The 20,127-nt window shown below is 39.9% G+C and overlaps 1 protein-coding gene across 1 annotated transcript in view; it reads left to right on the top strand.

The window, feature by feature from the left end:
- ZRANB2 (zinc finger RANBP2-type containing 2) overlaps positions 1-13,664 on the top strand; it is a 17,527-nt gene extending 3,863 nt beyond the window's left edge. The window contains exons 4-9 of the mRNA XM_019531620.1: positions 2,294-2,370; positions 3,318-3,455; positions 6,038-6,210; positions 8,941-9,027; positions 11,035-11,199; positions 11,740-13,664. Of these exons, the coding sequence (XP_019387165.1) occupies positions 2,294-2,370; positions 3,318-3,455; positions 6,038-6,210; positions 8,941-9,027; positions 11,035-11,199; positions 11,740-11,803 (704 nt within the window). The 3' untranslated portion in view covers positions 11,804-13,664. The remainder of the gene's footprint in view (positions 1-2,293; positions 2,371-3,317; positions 3,456-6,037; positions 6,211-8,940; positions 9,028-11,034; positions 11,200-11,739) is intronic.
- The last annotated feature ends 6,463 nt before the right edge of the window (positions 13,665-20,127 follow it).

The raw sequence follows: 20,127 nt of genomic DNA, 5'->3' as shown, positions 1-20,127 counted from the left end.
CCAACTCAAGAGGCACCAGATATGCGTGTGTGGTATAGTGCACCTGATTGGGTAACTTAGTGAATAAAATATATGTACTGTTATTTAGGAAGTTTAGGGTATTGAGAGAGGATAGAACAGTGAGTTTTTATTCCTTAGAACAAAAAGTACAATTTATCCTCTTCGCTTTCTCTCAAAACTTATAGTTCTGCATACTAAACTGTATTCACATTTTTTTCCTAGTAAGCATTGAAAATGCTTGTAACTTCGTACATTCTTTATAAGCCACAATAAATTGTAGCAGAAATTTAAGTTGAAAATTAAAATGAGTAGTTCAGAGCACTCTGTTTCTGAGTGCATAAGAGAACAATGGAAACAATAAGCAATGTGCAAAATTTCTGAGGGATTTGTACTGCAAGGGCTCCTTAGTTGTGGAAAAAGATAATTTAGAACCCATTTTAATTGCTTATCATTCAGTTGTAGGACAAAAAGCTTAGTCCATTTACTTTTACTTAGCTTATTTACATAAAGAGAATCTTTGTTTAAAATATGCCTGCTTATGTTAATTCTTCACTTGAATCATTGTTCTCTTTGTGGCCAGTATTTGGCTGCACTAGTGACATTTGGTATATCAAAATACCCATGATAAGATTCCAGGAGCGTTTTTTTTTGGCAAATGGCACTAGTGATACGGAAGGAAGAGAATTTTTTTTTTTTATAGGGAAGCTAAATTTGGGTAGATACAATTTAGTGGCAGTTTGTCCCCTTTGCTTTGAGACTTACTGACAAAAGTTAGGCAATATTGTCTGTGCGACATAATGAGAACAGAATCTGTAACTGGATATTTGTAAGTATTGGTAAGACTGACACAGGGCTGCAGTGGTATAGACAGAGAAAATCCTGCCTTCATGAGGGGATCTCTTAAGGCAGTCCTCTTGCAACCCTATGTTTTCATATTGCCAGTAATAAAGGAATATGGTAGGTCACTCTAAGGTGAGCAGAAAAGATGATGAAGGGGTTACAATGCAAAATATGAGAAGCAGAGTTAAAACTTTTTATCCCAAGTAAACCTATCAAGTTAAGGCAGAACAATATGACAGTATTCAAATATTCCTACAGTTGCCATAAAGAACACAGAGAACAACTTCTTCCTTGCCATGAAAAGGACAAAACAAGGTATATGGTTTAAATGACAGGAAAACAGGTTTAGATAAAATCTTGGGCGAACTTCCTAACTCAGAAAATAGTAGAACGTGTTTCTTGGGAAAGTTGTAAAATCTCCGTCAGTGGAGATTTTTGGAAAAAGGTTGATGGATATCTGTCTTGGATGGTTGCTGGAATAAATAAACTTGAGGTCCCTTCCAACTCTATTTTATGAATTGACATAAGGCTTTGCTTTTAAAAAAAAAAAAAATTTGGACATGGAATTTTTACCAGGTAACCTGGTAAAATCAATGGTGTTTCTGCTTAATCACAATTATTTCAACTAATGCCCAGTCTTAAAAAGACACTGGCCTTCCCTTGCCATTTGCTTCCATTTAAATGTACTATATAGGTATAGAGTTAAGCAATGCATAATGCATCTAATGTAATATTTTAGGGCTAGATTATGCCCTATGCCAAGCTTTGCTTAGCAAAATTAGGTTAGGGCAGGGGTTTTCAATCTGTTTGCATCATTGTAGCCCCACCGAGCAGTGTGCTGCTAAGTGGGGGTGGGGGTGACGAGCAGCCAGACATGGAGCAGCAGCAGCTGCCGCTTGCAAGCTTTCTTGGGGTTGTTTTTAACACCACTGCAGCTTAAAGTGGCTACTACAAAATATTAAATTCCCCTGATGGATTAGAGTTTATGATGGCAGAAGTATTGTTATAGTGGGGCAGATTTCCTTTCTGCCTTAAGCCAGGAGAGGCAGAGATTCATGGCCTGGTTGTGAAGTCAGCACTTAGCATGGTGTTACTCTGCACTGTGGGGATTTGTTATACATTTATAGCTTCATCATCGCCCTTCTGTGTAATTGGTGGCTGTAGGGCTATAATCATCAAAACAACAGCAGTGGGCTGTCTCTTTCAAGAGTTATTTCATTTTTGCAACTTGTGATGTAAGGAACTGTTTTTGACAGAGGGGAGTGAAAACAGTTTGAATGGAAATAATGAAATTGCATTATGTTCCTTATATAGATTTCTTTATGATTTGTGTAGTAGGAAACTTTTACTGTTGACTTAAATATATTTAGCATAAGCATAAATATTTACTAAAGACTTTGAGTTAACACAGTCTAAGACATTATCTTGTAATTATCTTACTACCTTTTTGCAGGATATGGAGGAGGTTTTAATGAACGAGAGAATGTTGAGTACATAGAACGTGAAGAATCGGATGGGGAATATGATGAGGTAAGACAGCGGGGCCAACCTTTTAGCCTGCATGCTACAAGTTAGCCCACACTCCCTCTGAGTGCCACTCCAATCCCCTTTCGCTGCCTGATTGGCTGCTTTGCTTTCTGTTCCCTGCCTAGTCTGCTGCTGTGCTTTCTGCTCCCTGCCCTGTGTTCCCTGCCTGATTTGCTACTGTTTTCTGCTCCCTGCCCTATCTGCCTCTGTGTTGCCATGTGCTACGCAGATGCTGTCCATGCTACTTATGGCACACATGCTATAAGTTGGCCACCCTGAGGTAAGGTTATATATAATAGAGGAATGTAGATAATGATATTTGCATGTGCCTGGGAAGTTTGCTTGTAAAACTAACTTGGCGTCCCTGGCTCTGGTTACAAAGAAGCTTTGTTGTACATGTCTTCTAAGCTGCACATCCTGTTAAATGATTTGCACCCTAGAATTAATAGCAAGTTCATAGAGCGAGCTGTTGTTTTGTTTTCTACTCTGATGGCAGTTAACTCCAAAAATAATTTATTTAACGGCTTTCACAGTAAGCTTCAGATTTCCTACACACCTTAAACAGACATATTCAGTATTGCTTTGCAAATCAAGTGAAGCTAGTTACAAAGCTCATCTGTAAATGTGGCTTTCTCGCATCCAAATTTTTGGTGAATGTGTAAGCCTGTCCGTAGATATACATGTCATTTTTCATTTTGCATCTGAGATAGATTATTTGAGCATTTATTCAGTGCATTCAACTAATGTTTCATGGTACCAGTTGCCTTCATCAGTGTATTTTGATTGTATTTGAAGTTAAGATTGGGAAAACCTTAAATATAGCATACTTGTCTTATGAACTGTCAGCTTTTAGGAGGATATTTATTATTAAAGTGTTGCTTTTGTCAGGATGGTTGAAACTAAGTTTTCAAAAACCAAGTTCATATTAAATAAATTTTCTTTGTGATCAGTTTGGTCGCAAAAAGAAAAAATACAGAGGGAAACCAGTTGGTCCTGCATCTATCCTGAAGGAAGTAGAAGATAAAGAATCTGAAGCAGAAGAGGATGAAGATGAGGATGAGGATCTTTCCAAATACAAATTAGACGAGGTAAAATTCCTTTTGCTATCAACATGCCATAAGTAGTTACTGTAATGCAGTTTGTAAGTAGGAGAGTAGAAGGCCTTATTCTTTCCTGTTCTTATCTCAGTCTTGTTGCACAATATATAAGCAATTGCTAAATTATTCACTCCAAACACGTGCATTTTGAGAGAGTTTGGAGTTAAAAAAAGATTAACTGAAGACAAGTCAGCCTGATGTCTGCTGCTTTGCTTTGAATTGCTACTGTTGGAATCTTATCACTTAGACTTTATAATTCCTTTGTAGTTAAAAAAAAAAAAAAAAAAAAAAACACGTTGAATTTTTCTGTGGCAGCAAAATAGTTGTTTTAATCTCTGTAATCAGTACAGTATGTAAAAAATGTACATTAAAATGTTCTTCAGTTATCTTTTAGTAGGTACATACCAAATCACAGTTCCATGTTTTTTGCAGGAAATGCAAAATCAGATGGGCTCTGTGAAAATGGCGGGCTCCATGATTTTAGTGGCCTCACCACAAATGACAGAACAAAAACAAAAATCTTGCTGGCAAGCAGAGAAAATGGCAGGAAGCCTTGCAGTCTTGGAGCATAGAACGGGGGGGCGGGCTGCTGCACACAACAGGAGACATGAAGGCTGCAGGCAGCTGCACTATGGTCCCAGGGCAGCTGTGGCAGGCAGTCAGGGGGCTGCACTATAGTCCTGCACTGCCAGCCGTGCCCTGGCTTGTGCACGTGCAGCTGGTCCAGGGCTCTGGGCAGGGTGCAGCCTCCCAGCTGCCTGCCACAGGTGGCTCAGAACCACAGTATTGCCTGCGGCCTCTACAGCTCCTGCTGTGAGTAGCCCTGAACAATTCCCCCCCAATATCACATTCCAAGACTTCAGGGTTTCCTACCCTTTTCTCTACTTGCTGGTAAGTTATTTTGTTTTTTGGGTTTGTTTGGGTTTTTTTTTATTTAAGTAAGCCTGCCAGAATCGTAGAGCCCACTGCTTGAGGATAACCTGAAATTGTGACTTAATTACCCTGATTAAGCCTGGGAAACCAGTTAATCCACTCACAGTGTGTGGATTGATAGCTTCCCCATGCTTAAGCAGAGTAATTCAGCTGCAGTTTCAGGCCATGTGGCAATCTGCAGGGAGGGTTGGGACTGTCAGGACCCCTTGGCCAATCAGAGGTGTGGGGTGACCCCACTGTGCTCAGCCCACAGAAATGGTGGCCAGCCCTGGGATTTGCCCACGAAATCAGCTGGCTGCCACCTCTAATTTGGTAGGCCCCTATCTCTTAGTGTACTGTTTCATATGTTTTCAGAGGTTTAAAAAAAAATCAAGCAAACATGATGTAGTACAACATGCATGAGATTAATGTTAAATGATGCTAGCTTTATTTTTGCTAAAAAGTTGCAAAAAAAAAAAAAAAAAAGGTTCTAAACTGCAATTATTTTCCTTTTAATCCATAATGGTTAGTTGTTCCTTCAGGCCATTATCCTGCAAGGACATATGCATGGAGTTAGTATTATACAGTGATTATGCAAGCCAGTGGAACGTCTTGGAATGGGGGTGGGCAACATGGTGGATCCAGCCAGCAGCAGATTCTGTTTCCCAGCACCGCTGCCCATGTCACTGTAGCCAGTTTCTATGGATACCCTAGGAGCAGCAGGACAGTGGAGATAGATTGCAGCTTTGCCCCAGCTCCAGATCATGCTGTTACTGCCACAGGATCCCAGCCCCAGATCCCAGCCGTGCACCCTGCCAGTGCTGCTGGGGCCAGTTTCCATTGAATCCCTGGCTCTGTGCTGTCACTGACCTGCTGCTCCTCAGGTCCCCATGAAAACCAGCTGCAGCGGTGCAGGCAGGGGTTGCTGGGAAATGGAGTACGCCACAGGCCCAGTGCGGCCCGTGGGCCAGACTTTGCCTGCCTCTGCCCCATCTTGGAATAAGGGTGTCAATTTAAAGCTTCCAGAGCTATGTAATGTGGCCTAGAACAGGGCAGGGCAGGGCATGCCACAAAAATGGGGGAATGGAGCCCAGTTGGCATCATGTCTTTTTTTATGGCCAAGTGAAGGCTGCACTGACCCCTATACCACGTACACATGTAGCCTGCAAGAAGCCCCACAGTAAAGATCTGGCCAAGGGGCAGAGTGAATTTGACACCTCAGAAGGTGAGTCTTAGAATAAGAGGAGGTCTTTGGCACATTTAGGCCCTAGTTCTGCAGTGTAGTAGCCTTCTGCCCAGTCTGGAACTCCTACTAGGCATTTACCAAATATAAAGCGTTGTTTCTGTTTTTAAAACTCTCTTAAGACAATTACTGGACTTCAGTAACAAATGCTACCATTATGAAGGGTAAGTTTTTGAGGATCTTTCTTAAGGCCATATGTAATTTGCATTTCAACAGTGCGCAGTCGGTTCTTAAAGGTTTTGGCTATCCTAACAAGAGTTTTTTAAGAACTAGCTTATTTAGTGGTTACTGCTGTAGAATAAAAGCTAGTGAACATCATGCTTTCAAATGAAGACAATGGTTGAAATACAAAAACTATTTTGTGTACATTTTCTTCCATCTAAATCTTCAAACAAAATTAAGGTTCTGTATTTTGTAGGATGAAGATGAAGATGATGCTGATCTCTCAAAATACAACCTTGATGCCAGTGAGGAGGAAGATGCTAATAAAAAAAAGAAATCCAACAGGCGCAGTCGTTCTAAGTCTCGATCTTCCCATTCACGATCTTCATCACGCTCATCCTCCCATTCAAGCTCAAGGTCTAGGTCCAGGTAAACGGGTACAGGTCAAGGGTAACGCCAGGCAAAATGTCAGTATCTAACTTCTTTATTTTTACATCTTTTATTCTTGATTGACTTACAGTTTCAGTAAAATAATATAACTGTTTTACATGTTCAGTTTACACAGGTAGATAGCATGTTATAGCAGCCTTCTATTTACCAGTTCTAATCTGGGAACTTCCTTAAGTTTGTCACTTTATTTTAGTGAATTATTTTTTATGAGACAGCTAAGTCACCAAAGTTTATGAAATATGAAACGTGATGTGTTTACTCAGATAATTGAAGGCCTATTGGCTTATTGGTGAGTATAGGAAACGCATGCTTTATCAGGGTACTGAGGTTCGCAATTGCAGTAAATGGGCTGTTAAACAGCAAAGCTGAAGGTAAAGCATTCAAAACATGGAAGGGCAGGGTTGGAAAATGCCTTTAACATAAAGACAAGAAACTTGAACTTAATTTGGTGGGCAATTGAAGTTGAGGGAGGGAATAAGAGAGCAATAATGTCAAAGCAGCAGGTCCAGGTGATGATCTTGGCTGAGATTTGAATGTGGGTATGTATGGGTTTGGAGGAGGCCAGATAAAAGCTCTTATCATATAAAGAATATGGATATGTCAAATTGTAAATAAATATGCCAGCTATGGGCACATCATTGAACTATTTAGTTACACTGAGCTAATCTATTTTAAGTGCCTTGGAACTAACAAAGCAAGATTAATTCATAGACATAAGACATCACTTCTTAATCATTCTGTTGCTTATTTATATGCAAGCCATAGTTTATGTTTTGAATTTCCCTGTTCTACTGCATAAAGTTCAAGTTTCTCCTCCTCTTCATGGCAATTTGCAATATTCCTTGTCTACCTTAACTGCTCTGCTTGCTGCCTTACATTTTTTGGCCAATTCATATTTACTAGCTATGCTAACAGCTGTCTCCTGTTTTGTCTGCTTCTTTCTCAGTCATTTTCAGACCTCCTTTCATGCTGTAGACCTTTCCTTTCCTTCAAATACCTTTTATTCACATCTGCCATAATGCCTACAAGGAGCTAAGCAAATCAAGATAACTAAAATAATCAACTCTTGGCAGTTTTTTCAAAAATATATAGCTTTTTGATTATATGTTTTCTCAAAGGTAAAGCAAGATACTGTGAACTCATACAAAAGGCCTGTGTTGTCCTACGTTTGGACAGCATGCTGCATATGTGGGCAATACTAGAATACAAATCTCTTGTCTACCGTAGTAAAAAAAAAACTGAACTTCAAATCAAATGAAAATATTAACTCATTTACTAATTTGCAAACCTCAACACTGAGGAAAAGCTTAATTTATCTGGAATTTTCTGGAGTCTCTTTGGTTGTAGCCTTGTTAGATACTTCAATCCATATGCACCACCTTAGATTTATATTTCATAAAAATGAAAATACATTATGGTGTGGAAGGAATTTTAGTGATCTTCAAAGGATTCTTTTTTAATATACATATTTTTCTGGCCAGAAATAAAATTGTAGACTCCTGTTTGTGTAGCGTGATGAAGAGGATGTAGGTAAAAGTAACATTGAGAGGTGCAGAATGAATTTTTCAAATGGTGTTTGAAAAAATCATCATGCCTTCTGTTCAAAATCATTATTTCAAGCATGGTATCATTGTTATGTGCCTCTTGTGTTTTGCATTTTAAAGAGACACCAGTTTGGAAAATATTGTACCTATTTAGGTTATAGGTAATATCTGATTTCCTATATATATTCCTATATTTTAGCAAAAGAATTCTATCACACAAATACACTTGAAAATAAATCCTTTAAATCTACTTAGAGGAAAATATATCAGGTTCTAGGGGCGTCTATACACATGTTCTGGGGTGGGGTGGCAGTGGGGGCTGCGCTTTAATTAATGCTGCTCTGAGATCTGCTGTAATTAAGGCGCCCACAGCATCACATATATTCAGCATCCCACACTTCAAAATGGCAGCGGGAGCACTTTAACTAAAGTTTGTTCGATGCAAAGCGCCCCTGCCACCATTTTGAGACATGGGGACCCTGAGTACATGGGACGCAGAGGCTGCTGGAGTGTACTAATGAGCATTAATAAAGGCTGCTCTATTAATCAAGTCTGCTCTGATGTATGCTAATTAGCAATTGTCAGAGTAGAGGTCTGTCACCTGTAGAAGTGCCCTATAACTCTTAGTTTAATATACTTCAACACTTCAAGCTTGCAGTGTCCTGGTGAGGCACAAATTTCAGGGTTTGGAGTTTAATTCATGAAATAATGGTTGTGCAATTGTTTTATTTTTACCAAGTAAGTTCTACTTCACAATTTAATAGTTCTAAGAAACTTATAGTATTCTGATAGAAAACCTGATAAAAGCTTTAACTTGCATAAAAGCCTTAACTTATGCCACTTTATAATGCCATGAAATTCTGTCTAAACCTAGTATTTAAATAGATTTAAAAATTAGTCAGCATTTAAAAATAAGTTTGAAAAGATAGCCAGATAATGCATTAGCAAAAACCAAAGGACCTAGAACTTTTTTCATGCATCTTGGCCCATATGCTGTAATATAAGGTAAGAGAGTGCTGGCTCTCCATAATGAAAGAAACTTAATGTAACTTTAAAAATGAACTAGCGTTAAGAACTAGTTTTATTCTAAATGTCATTTTACAACAGTCTTCGTGCTTTATAAGCGTGTTCAAGTACTGGAAAAAAATCTTCCATGTTGTTTCAGGTCCCATTCAAGAAGCTCTTCCAGTTCCAGATCAAGATCTCGTTCCAGTTCCAGAGAACATTCTAGATCTCGTGGGTCGAAATCAAGGTGAATGAGGTAGCATTCTCTCTGCTTTGCAGAGAGAAATTAAAAGGCAACAGAAGAAACTGCTTGTTTATTTCATTAGAAAATTACTTTGACACTGGAAGAGCCTTTAACTCAGTTTCACCCTGGAAGTCGGATATTGCCAGTGTCAGAAGTCCAAGAAGTAACCACTATTAAATAAACAATTATTCTTCAATATGCAAGTTTGCCTCTCTATGAGGATTCCTCTGGTCTAAAGATATGCAAGTTGATAACTCAGTTCTGCAGTACTTTGAAGCAAGTTAAATCTGACTGTTTATGCTTAAAATAATTCTTGCACTTCTATTTACTGTTTCCTCTTTGGCTACTAAATGCAAAAAAAGAGTAATACACTCTACTCTTTTTATTTTAGGGTTTCATGGTAATATTGCTAAACTCCTGTTAGACAAAACTGTTGAAATTGCATTTGCAAACATGAAGGATATATGAAATTACTGCTCAACTTCTTAGGTGAATTGCCTCACTGAAGTCAGTGAAGCAATTCATGTGCTTCAGGCAAGCAGATTTGGCCCAGTATTGTCCATATAGGCACACTGAAATCTGAGTTAGCCTTTCTTTAATATATGGCAAGTCCTGAACCATGCATAGGAGGCAACATCAGTTGGTATTCTTTGTGATTCTTCTTCACTGAGGCTTCCTTGTAGGCAGAATTATTTTGCAGTAGGTGGCAAATTCATCCCTTTTCCATGAAAGTGGAGTATCCATGTGCTCTGAAATAAGTTGGGTTTGATTGCAGAAAGGGAAATTTGGAACAGGGAGGGAAGCCTAGCATGCAGTCATTGCATGGCACAAACTTTTGCTAACGTGATCCTCCTGTAGCATGGAGGATCACCAGGAATTCTCTTTTTTCTTGAATGGAAAATGGGAGAAGTGCATAAAGCCTCTGCGAAATGGTCTTTCAGTTCTGGTTAGTCCGCTTGGTAGTTCTGTGCTACCATCTGTATTGGCTGCATTTGCCCAGATGACGCTAGGCTGAAATTCAGAGCTCAACATTTGAACAGGTAGTATAAAGATAAGTAGAAACAGAAAACTAAATGTTTGACAATATTTGATGACATGTTCACTGTGGTAGTAGTATAATGTTTAGGTTGTAGCAGTTGTTTAAAATTTGTTCAAAAACTGGAATTAATACTTCCTGGTACATTCAACTGCTTGAAATGTGGGAAACACTTCTATATACACTGAAAACTGAAAACATTTCTGCAGAAGAGTATGCACCAAGTCCTGTTGGTGTGGTGGATTTAACATTAGGCTTGCAGCCAGGAAGTTCTAAATTACATTTTTATCACCATGTCTGACAGCCTTTTTTTTAAATCCACAAGTGTGTGTGTTGTGTGTATGTTTGCGGGGAGGAACTTTTTTGTTTTTGTCAATACCTGGATAGCAAAGTGTCACGCATGCCATTTTATCAACATTTCTGCTCAGTTAAAATCAAACAGGCAAATTTTGGTGGGTAGACACAAGTATTTTTCAGGCTTTCAAACTCTAGCAATTTTAGTCACTTTATTTTTGGAATAGCCTTGATTCATAATGTAATATATAAAATGGTAAAGTGAAACAGGTTTCTAAATTGCTTGCACTTGATTTGTTTTTCCCTAATCTTTTTCATTCTGTAAACTGAAGTATTTAGCAAGAGTAAGGTCCTCCTCTTATAGTCCGTCTCCCATCATATCTTTTATTTAACAAAATCTTAATTCTGAGTAACTGAAATAAGACTCTCAAACCGCTAGTCTACAGCCCCATACTTTGAAAAGCACAACTAATAAAAGTACATTGAGATTAGAAGGTCTTATTGGTTATTAGTTAAGGAGGAGTAAGTATCAAAATAGTCAGACCCATATTTGTTAGCTGCTACAGCAGGAACTACATGGATTTGATTTCTGTTATAGACTCTTTGGGTTTTTTTGTTGTTTTGTTTTTCTCTGTATATTATACAAGAATTAAATCCGATTTATTTCTTAATCAATAAAGATCCAGCTCCAGGTCCTACAGGGGGTCTTCAACCCCAAGAAAAAGATCTTACTCAAGCTCTCGTTCATCGTCTTCTCCTGAGAGAGGCAGGAAGCGAAGTCGTTCTAGATCTTCGTCGTCTGGTGATCGCAAAAAAAGACGATCGAGATCACGGTCACCCGAAAGGTTTGGGTTTATGTAGAATAAGAATGGGTGTATTTAAATGTGATGCAATTTCTGAAGAATTGAGATGAAATGGGAAAGGGTTGAATTTTACCTGTTGGTTTTTCATAATTTCAAAACAGATTTCTCATTTTCCCCCATTCTACCATGTCCCTTTTTCTTTTCTTTTTTTTTTTAAACTTTTGTTTCTGTCTTTCCTGGTAAAATCTCCTCCTGTTAGGAGCATATCCTGTAGGAAAGGACTGGGTATTTGAAAGTGTTTCAGTGTTTGAAAGTCTTAATGGGTAATACATTGATTGCTCACTTTATAAGTGAATACTGTTGCATTAAGGGATTGAATTATATTTTCTGCATTAAATTTGCTACATTTTTAGTATTAAACTTCAGTGAGTCTAGAAAGGTGTCAGGTTATTTGTTCAGTTTTTCATGCTGCCCCTATCAAATTTGTCTTCCAATTATTGTAGAATAAAGTATTGTGGGTCTGAATGATGAAATTAATTCAAACTTACTTGTTTGCATGCTTTCTCCATTTGTATCTTTCAGACGCCGCGGGTCATCATCTGGATCTTCCCACTCTGGTTCCCGTACAAGTTCTAAAAAGAAATAGCATATTAAAGTTCACATTTAAAACAAAATTCCAGTCCAGTGCATGAGGCATATTTTTAAGAAGTTGGTGTCTTATTTGGTCAGAAGTGCTAAATCTGCTAGTAGAGGTGCATGTCTGTCCTTGCTTTCTGGGAAACTGCAGCTTTGTTCATTCATGAAACCAGTACAAAAGAGGGAGAGCATTTTAAGCCATAAACCCCCAAAGTGAATATGCAGTTTCATTATTCCAGTTATCATTTCTTTGTTTATTTTAAGAATATCTGTGTGACTTTTTTTTTCTTCTAGTGTTCAGGGGTCCAGTTAAATTTCTTGTAGCTTCCTGAACCGTAATGGAGGCAAGTTACTTTGTTGTGTGTGGGTTTATTCTCCCAAAAACAATCCTACCTGCCACAAATGGGAAGGAGTATTTCAGAATGTGGAAGATAATTTATTTATTTGAACATATTGTACATGGCAATATGCTCCTAATTGAATGATGCACCCCTCTTGGGACCATGGAAAGTTAGTGCAGCTCTAGTTAGAAGTATCCTCCCAAGCAAGTAGGAGGGGAGTTCTTAGCTGGTTTTCTTTTAGTGTTTATTTAATGATTGGTGCCATTTTTTTTCACCTGTATGTAGGGCTGAGGATTTTGATGCTTCTTTACACGCAGCTTTATCCCGGATATTACATCGGGTGAATAAGGTTTCTTTCCCCCAACTTGAAGGTTTTTTATGCACTCTTTTCTCCATAGCTGAAGTCTCAAAGCTGTCAGAAAATCTGGAAATATGTAGGCTCTTTGCTCCTTTCTCTTAGCTAATGCCTTATCTTACTGTAATAGGTATTAGGTGCACAACTTTCCTGTGTGTGAAGGCTGTCATTCCCTCTTAGAAAGGGGGCAGACTTGTATGGGCATACAGTGATAAAAGCTACTTTGAAAGGTAGGGGGTTATGAAATAGACTTCTTGCAATTATAGAATGATGCCTCTAAGCCAGCAATCAGAGATGAATCTGGGCCAAAAAGAGCTAATTTTTGAGCTGTCTAAATTTTGTGTATAGTAAGTAAACTGCATATACAATTCTGAGATATAAGTGTGTTCTTCTAAGAAGACATTGTTCTTCTCCCCCTAAACTTGTATACACTTTATGGCTTAAAGTGCTTTCCAGATTTTGTTTTACTAGCAATATTGCATTAAAACCTGGTCACTCTTGAGCTCCGTTTGGTTAAGAAAGTTTTGTGTTGACAGTATCTTCGGTGCCATCACAAGGTAAGTATATTGAGAGACAATAACATGTTCTTACCAAAAAAGCAATATATCTGCAATTATTTGAATAGTTGTGTTATTTGAAATGTTCAATCTTTGATATTTGGTTTTGTAAAAATGAACTGCACAAGGACAAACGGAGCAAAATATCCATGTTTTTCCTTTTGTTGGGGGGTTGTTTGTTTTAACAGGCTTTTGGGGGACTGATGGAGGAGCGAAATGTTTTTGATGTAGAAATATTTTGATAATCCTTTTGCAGGAAAAAATCACCCTGCAACTTTATTGCTTTTTTTTTTCTAATTTCCTTGCTAAATGTAGTGTAGATTGCACAAGAACAAGTTACTCTTGTATCTGTGCCTCTGACTTCTTAAAAGTCCACCTACTGAATTGTAAAAATCACATCTAGTAGATGCTACGTGTGACCTTTTTGGTTTATTCTCGTGCTCTGTATTAAAATGTTGCTGTACTTAACAGATGAAAGTTTTTAAATTTAGCAAATGATAGGCAACAGGCAACTGAAGAAAATTATGGTTTCATTTGGCTTAGATGAAATGTACTAGTTCATTTCACGAAAAGAATTATCTGTAGACAATGTAAATAAAAGCCTGTGAGTCAAGTAAACAGTGAGTGTTTTGTATTTAAAATATGTAAAAAATCTTTCTTCAAGGCATACACTAATAGTCAAAACACTGTTTTTCTGTACTGTAGCTACAGAAAAGTGAAGGCTTCCAGTCACTGATTATATACATTATCCATTTTAAATGTTTTGATTCCAGAAATGCTCCAAGTATTTTGAAGTGTAAATATCAGTATGTGTTGAGCAAATCAAAGTTGACTGTAAGGAAAATAGGTCTAAAAGGTGTAAAATATGAACTGACATGCTTTTTGAAACAAACAGTTGGAGGAAGGGGTTGAAATCATTAGTAGAATAAAGACTTGCCCAAAATCTAGATTACGTAAGGATGGAAAAAACCCCAAGAAAAAGTGTTGCTATTTTAGCTGCATCTTGTCTTCAAGGAAAAGAAGTTCAGAAAACCTTGCATGTTTTGGAGTACATGGCACCATGATGATCTGTTTCCACTGCATCTTTTTAAATGAAGCTTAAACTATATTATCATAGTTCTCTGTTTCTTAGTAAGTTTCAAAGGTCTGTTATACTGTGCCAGGCTGTATGATTTACAGGCTAGCAGATGCATAACCTAAGTTCAATAAGACTACTTTTAAATGCAATATTTCAGTCCACCTTCATAAAGCAGATTGCTTTAAATAATTGTCTTCACTGATTTTAAAAGTAATACCTTGAAACAAATTAAGTACAGTACAGCAGAAGTGTCATTATACAAATTCACAACAACATGTTTGACAAGATAATATGAAAAATACCTAAACATTAACGGTAACAAATGCTTTATACTTCGTGCATCTCAGCTATGTATTAAAGTGTTTTACGTAAGGAAACGATGTTACGGGTACACAAAACAAAGACATGGTATTTTATATGTATTCAAGTTGCATAGCAAATCAATAAGAAAGCTTGGAGTTGAAACTTCATCTTCTAAATCTCAGTGGCCTGATTTAGCTGCTGACTGTCTTAGGTCTTCTGGCTAAGGCCCCAATTCACATCCATCCCTCTTCGGGAAATCATTAAACAGATGTCAAGTGCTTACATGCAAAACTGAGTAGCACTAAAGTCAATGTTTCCCTGGAGTTTTTCTGCATGCAGTAGACAAAGCTATGCTTTAAATAGAAATACTTTACTGAAGTAGATAAGAGTTCCTTTCCTAGGTCTGCCATAGATTTTCTGTGTGATTTTTGGATGTTAATTAATCTTCTTGGACTTCAATACCTGTCAGAGATATTGTTAGGCAGAGTAACCATTAGCAAAGCATCTTGAGATCGTCATAAATGAAATGGTAATTCAGAATCTGGTATATACCTTGGAGTAAGTATAGTGCTCGTTTATCACTCAACAAGTTCAGATCTATGTGAAAATAAAATTGATTTTGAGGAGAATATATTTTAAAGGTACTTTTTTACTCAGTTATACCAAATAAAGTATCTAGCTGTGCCTGCCTCTCCCTGGGTGGGGGGAACCACAGGAGAAGCCCCTATGGCTGCCCAGCGCCCCCCCCCCAGCACTTTCAAAAAAAAAAATGCCCTACGCTCACCAGCTGCAGGAGCAGCAATCGGGGCTTCTGGGCACTGGTGGCAGAGCCCCCCCCCCCCCGTGCAGCATGGGGCAGCGAGGGTGCCACCCCTGCCTGGCACCCAGGCGGCAGCTGCCCCATGGCATGAGTGCAGCAGGGCACTGCACGCTGTCTGGGAGCTGGGGCCACTGTGGCTGAGCTGATGAATGGAGCCGCCCCAGCTCCCAGGCAAATTGAACAGGGAGCTGCAGAATTGAACTGGCTTAATTTCCCCAGTGAATGCAGGGCTCTTTTTAAGTACCAGGATGGTGGGGGCGGGTGGGGTATGGGGTTGGGCAGGACAGCCATGGGGGCTTCTTCCACGGCTCCTCTGGCTGCCTGCCTCTGCCCCCGGGGGGGAGCCACAGGGGTTATGTCCTGCTGCTGCTTGCCCAGCCAATGCGGGGAGGCAGGGTGCAATGCAAGCATGGCTCACTCTGGGTGGCAGCAGGCCAGAGCCCCTGCTCCCAGTGCTGCTGCACCTGCATCAGCATGGAACAGGGGCTCTGCCCTGCCACCATTTGCCAGCTGGTGTGGGATGTGGACTGTGCCCTGCTGCTGCTTGCCCCCTTCTGCCTGGAGTGAGCCATGACCACATCCCTCCCCCCCTGCCGTGGCTGGGCAAGCAGCAGCAGGGCAGAGCCCCCATCCCCCAGCGCTGCCGCACCCCACGCACCTCTGTCCTCCTCCTTGAGTAACATGTCCCCTGCCCCAGTTTGGCAGCTTGTCCCAGCCCAATCCCTCCTTCCCCCAAGCCCCTTCCCTTCCTAGACCCCAACAGCTGGAAGCAGCGGTCAGTTGCCTGTTTAGTCTGTGGCCAAATCTTTTTCCAAAGCTTTTATGAAACAATTCAGATGCTTCAAATAGGTTTAGGTTAGAGATCAGGAGGCAACATTTTACAGTTAGGGTGCCCAGAATCTGGAACCAATTTCCTAGGGAAGTGGTTTGTGCCCCTACCTTGGGTAAATTCAGAAGGAGGTTAGATGACCATCTGTATGGGGTCTTGTGAACCCAGCATTCATTCCTGCCTGTGGCAGGGGGTCAGGCTAGATGATCTGTTCAGGTCCCTCCTGACCCTAGCTACTGTAAAATAGATTCAGAGCTTTTACTTGGTTAATTTGAATTCAGATATTTGTCCCCGAATCGGGCCAGATCTCTGAATCAAATCAGCTACCAAAGCTTCACGCAGCCCTAGTAACCAGCCTTAGTGAGGTGCCAAACACCTGGAGAGCAGGTCATGGGCGACTGGTGCCACCTTAGGGGGGGCACATGCCCCCCGTGACCAGTCCTGCTGATTGTGGGCGATCCTGGGGGGGAGGGGGGGTGTTGCCGTGGCCTCTTACGAGAATAAGCACTGGCCAATTGCTGCAGCCACTCCCAGAAGCTCTTGCCTGCCCATCGCTTAAGTGGTGAGTTTGGCCAGTCAGGAGGTACATGTGTACCCCCTGCATGTCACCGCTGGAGCAGGTTGTTCTTATGCAAATTAGTTCATGTTTAATTTGTCTTAAACATTTTAATATTGAAACCAATGGGATTTGACAAAATAAAGCGCCATTTGTGTGACTTTAGTGGCAGGCATCTTAAGTGACCAATATACTATAACTGGTACTTCCTGTGTAAAATGCAAGAAACAAATCATTAATATTTTCCATTGCATCACCTCTATTATATTCATTGTGTCCTCACACGGAGCCCAGTTAATTACGAGAGTTGGCATATAGCGTGGGCTGTCACTTTGAGGCTCAAATAGCTAGTAGCAGTAATTATGTTACATGTTGATATGTGCCATTGCATTAAAAGCAATAACAGCCCATATCCCAGAATTGTTCCCTTTGATCCCAGACAAAAAGTGATTGATCTTCAAGGGTATTAGAAATGCTTTTGTAAAACAGGTGCTATTTTTAGAAGGAGCTAAGTTTGTCCATCATTCCTAGAGTAATCTTTTCGGTATGGCAGAGACTCAGGACGTTATTTATGCATTTCCTTAACATGATGTTTACACAACGGCCGTGCTCTTTCTGTCCCTGTTTTTCTACAATGGTTTGGAAGCTCACTACATTTCACATTTTAGATGAGAGGCCTCAATTGTGTGACCGTTATATTTGCTGACCCTGGCAAATTGGTAAACTACAGCATGTATAAGTTAATTAGAAGAGCTGGGGTCAATAACAGACCCATCCCCTGTGGATTGAGCACAGAATCTGATTTCAGCATAACGCTAACCTTTGAACTATGTTCATACTTGTTTACCTAGTGCAAAAGCTGTGTGAAGTGTATATGTGAATACAAAACTATTCAAAAGGCTTTCATTTTTTTTTTAAAGAAAATCAGTTGCCGTGGAAGATTTTTGTGATGGAGAAATGTTAGGCACAATTTTCAGTACACCTGTACCTGCTTCTGATATTTTATTTGCCTTGTTTTCAAAGATTATATATACGTAAAGGGCTAGGCTCATTTTCAATGTGCAAATTGTTACCAGATTTGCCCATCACTTTGGGGTGTGCTCATTTATTAGGGGTACATTTCTAGGGTCTTTGTAATTCCATCAATGGACTGCCTTTGTTACTTGCATTTCTATGTGGAGCTGTATCTCTCCCCTCTGCAAGTCCTCACCCCCAATGGAGCTATCTTGCAGGACTTGGGTTCAACGGGGCTGGGTTCCTCCACCCACTGAATCACACGCACACGACATGCCTGACCCAGCCAGGTTGATCAGTATGTACAGGCTGACGCCCTCATATGCCAGGAATCAGTTCATTAAGGTAACAATAAAATGCAGTCAGACACAAGCACACAGGTGAACAGAATACCTCTGAATCCGGCTGGGTATCCAGCTGACATCCTCATGGGCCAGCATTTGGTTCATTAGGGCAGTTTGGGCCAATTTGGATCCCATTATGTGTCTCAAAGTCAGCACATCCCAATATTTTGCCGTAACTGTCCTAGTATTGGTAGCTTCTTGATGAGCAGACCCCACAGTATTTTGGGGTTTTACAGAGATCTTTGGCTTAGATAAAAGCATTGTTGCAAAGCAAGTGGGGAAGGGGAAGTAGAGAAGGAAAAATACACCTGGTTACCACCAGTTTGACTGTAAAAGTTATTGATTGCGAAGTATGGAATTTATGATGGTACTAGTAGTAATAGACATGCAAGGGAAAACAAAAACAATTACAATGTCACCCTGGTTCAGTTGAGTATTTAGGGAAACATAGCTTAACTAATAAAATTCAGGTTCAGAAAGCTATGCGGAGAGAGAGAGCAAGAGCTGGGATCTCACCATTCCAAGGCACTTGGGTGGTTTGTTGACAGGCAAAGTTCCTAGCACGATTGTTGAAGGTTAAACAGGTGACCAAAAGAGACAATCTGTGTATCCCAGCTTCTTGAGAACAACAGTGGATGGTGTCAGAGAGATTTCTCCCTCTTGAAGCACACAGTTTGCTGTTTTACAGCTTTCTTACACCTTTAGTCCAGCCTCTTGAAAGCATTCTTTTAATTGTGTGAATCAGGAGGGTCCCAAGCCATAATTGACAGGGCTTGGGACCCTCCTGATTTATATAAATCCTGTTATATAAACAGTTTCAATTTAAATTAATTACCTTTTTCAGTGACTAGGGATTATTTGGTTTGGAACGTCTCAAGAAACTGATTAACAACCAGGAAAAACAAGTTTTAAGGAGTAACCAGGCACCTAGGAGCCAGCTTGAAATTATTATGAATATAGAAGATATACTGGAAGGGCTTCTCAGATGGCCTAGCATGACTTTCAGATCTTACTGTAGTATTTTAATGCAAGTTGATTGTTACTTGGAGTGTTCATCAACTTTGTGGGGAGGGCTTCCACTGGTCATCCCGGGAAAAGTATGACAGCATTTGTGGTCAGGGGTCCAGTGGGCTGGACATTGTGATGAACCCCTAACCATTGTTCAAATGTTGCCTGTACCCCCTCTGACTGTCTCTCGCCTCAGCATTCCCTAACCCGGCAACTGAGTTTTAGTCAATCAAGTTTTAAATAGGCTTCCCATAGTGGGAATGTACGGCCCGAGATGCCTATTAAACTTTTTTCTTCTGCTTAGTTCTGGTTAGATGAGGGGTGGGGACGGGGGAGATAGAAAAAGTCCTTTGTAAGTCCAGCAAGCTGGGTGCCAGGGCTCCCTCAGGAACGCAGAGCTGATGGGTAACAAAGTACTTGTTTCTACCTGGCACATACTACGGAAGTGGTACGTGTGACATTTTGTAAAAAACACTTTTTCATTTGCTCCTAACATGGGCAGAAATGTTTCTTTCCAGTCCCACTATCTTCTTTCTTTCCCCCAGAATAAGCGGGAACAAATCCTGTCACACATTCAGCATTTTAAAATCTGTGGCCTGGTGGTTACAGGATGTAGTGCATCGTTCCTCATCAGACTCTTATTTGGGCTCACCCATCCGTTTCAGTGTCATCACCAGGTGATAAACTTGCATTAGCCTCGCTTTATCATTTTTCACAATCCACTTCCTTAGATTCTCTGCACTTGTATTTTTATCCCATCTGTAATTTAAATAAAATACCAACTTCTTGAGAGCTTTATTTCAAAAGGGCAGTTTATGTAATTAAGATTAGCTCACCACAGTCTGTTGGAGGTGGGCAGGTTTATTAAATACATTTAAAAAAACAAACATTTAATGCAAGGGGAGAGGGAAGGGACTGGGATGTTGTTGGTTGGTTGATAATTTAAGCAGAAAATACCATTAAGCGAGTCTGCTGTATTCTGCCATTTAAGGACCCTGGGCCGGTTCTTAACGTGACATCTATGAATTATGTACACTGTTACTGCCCAGGACAGCAGTGCAGAACAAAAGAAGAAAACCTAAATGTCTTAAGGATCTGTGAACTGTTGTTGCTTCAGAATTAGTCATAA

The sequence above is a fragment of the Crocodylus porosus genome, unplaced genomic scaffold, assembly GCF_001723895.1.
Source record: "Crocodylus porosus isolate Cpor-Errol unplaced genomic scaffold, CroPor_comp1, whole genome shotgun sequence".
NCBI classification, from domain to species: domain Eukaryota; kingdom Metazoa; phylum Chordata; order Crocodylia; family Crocodylidae; genus Crocodylus; species Crocodylus porosus.
The sequence above is the reverse complement of the archived record's forward strand: the minus strand, read 5'-3'. Positions and strand labels throughout refer to the sequence as shown.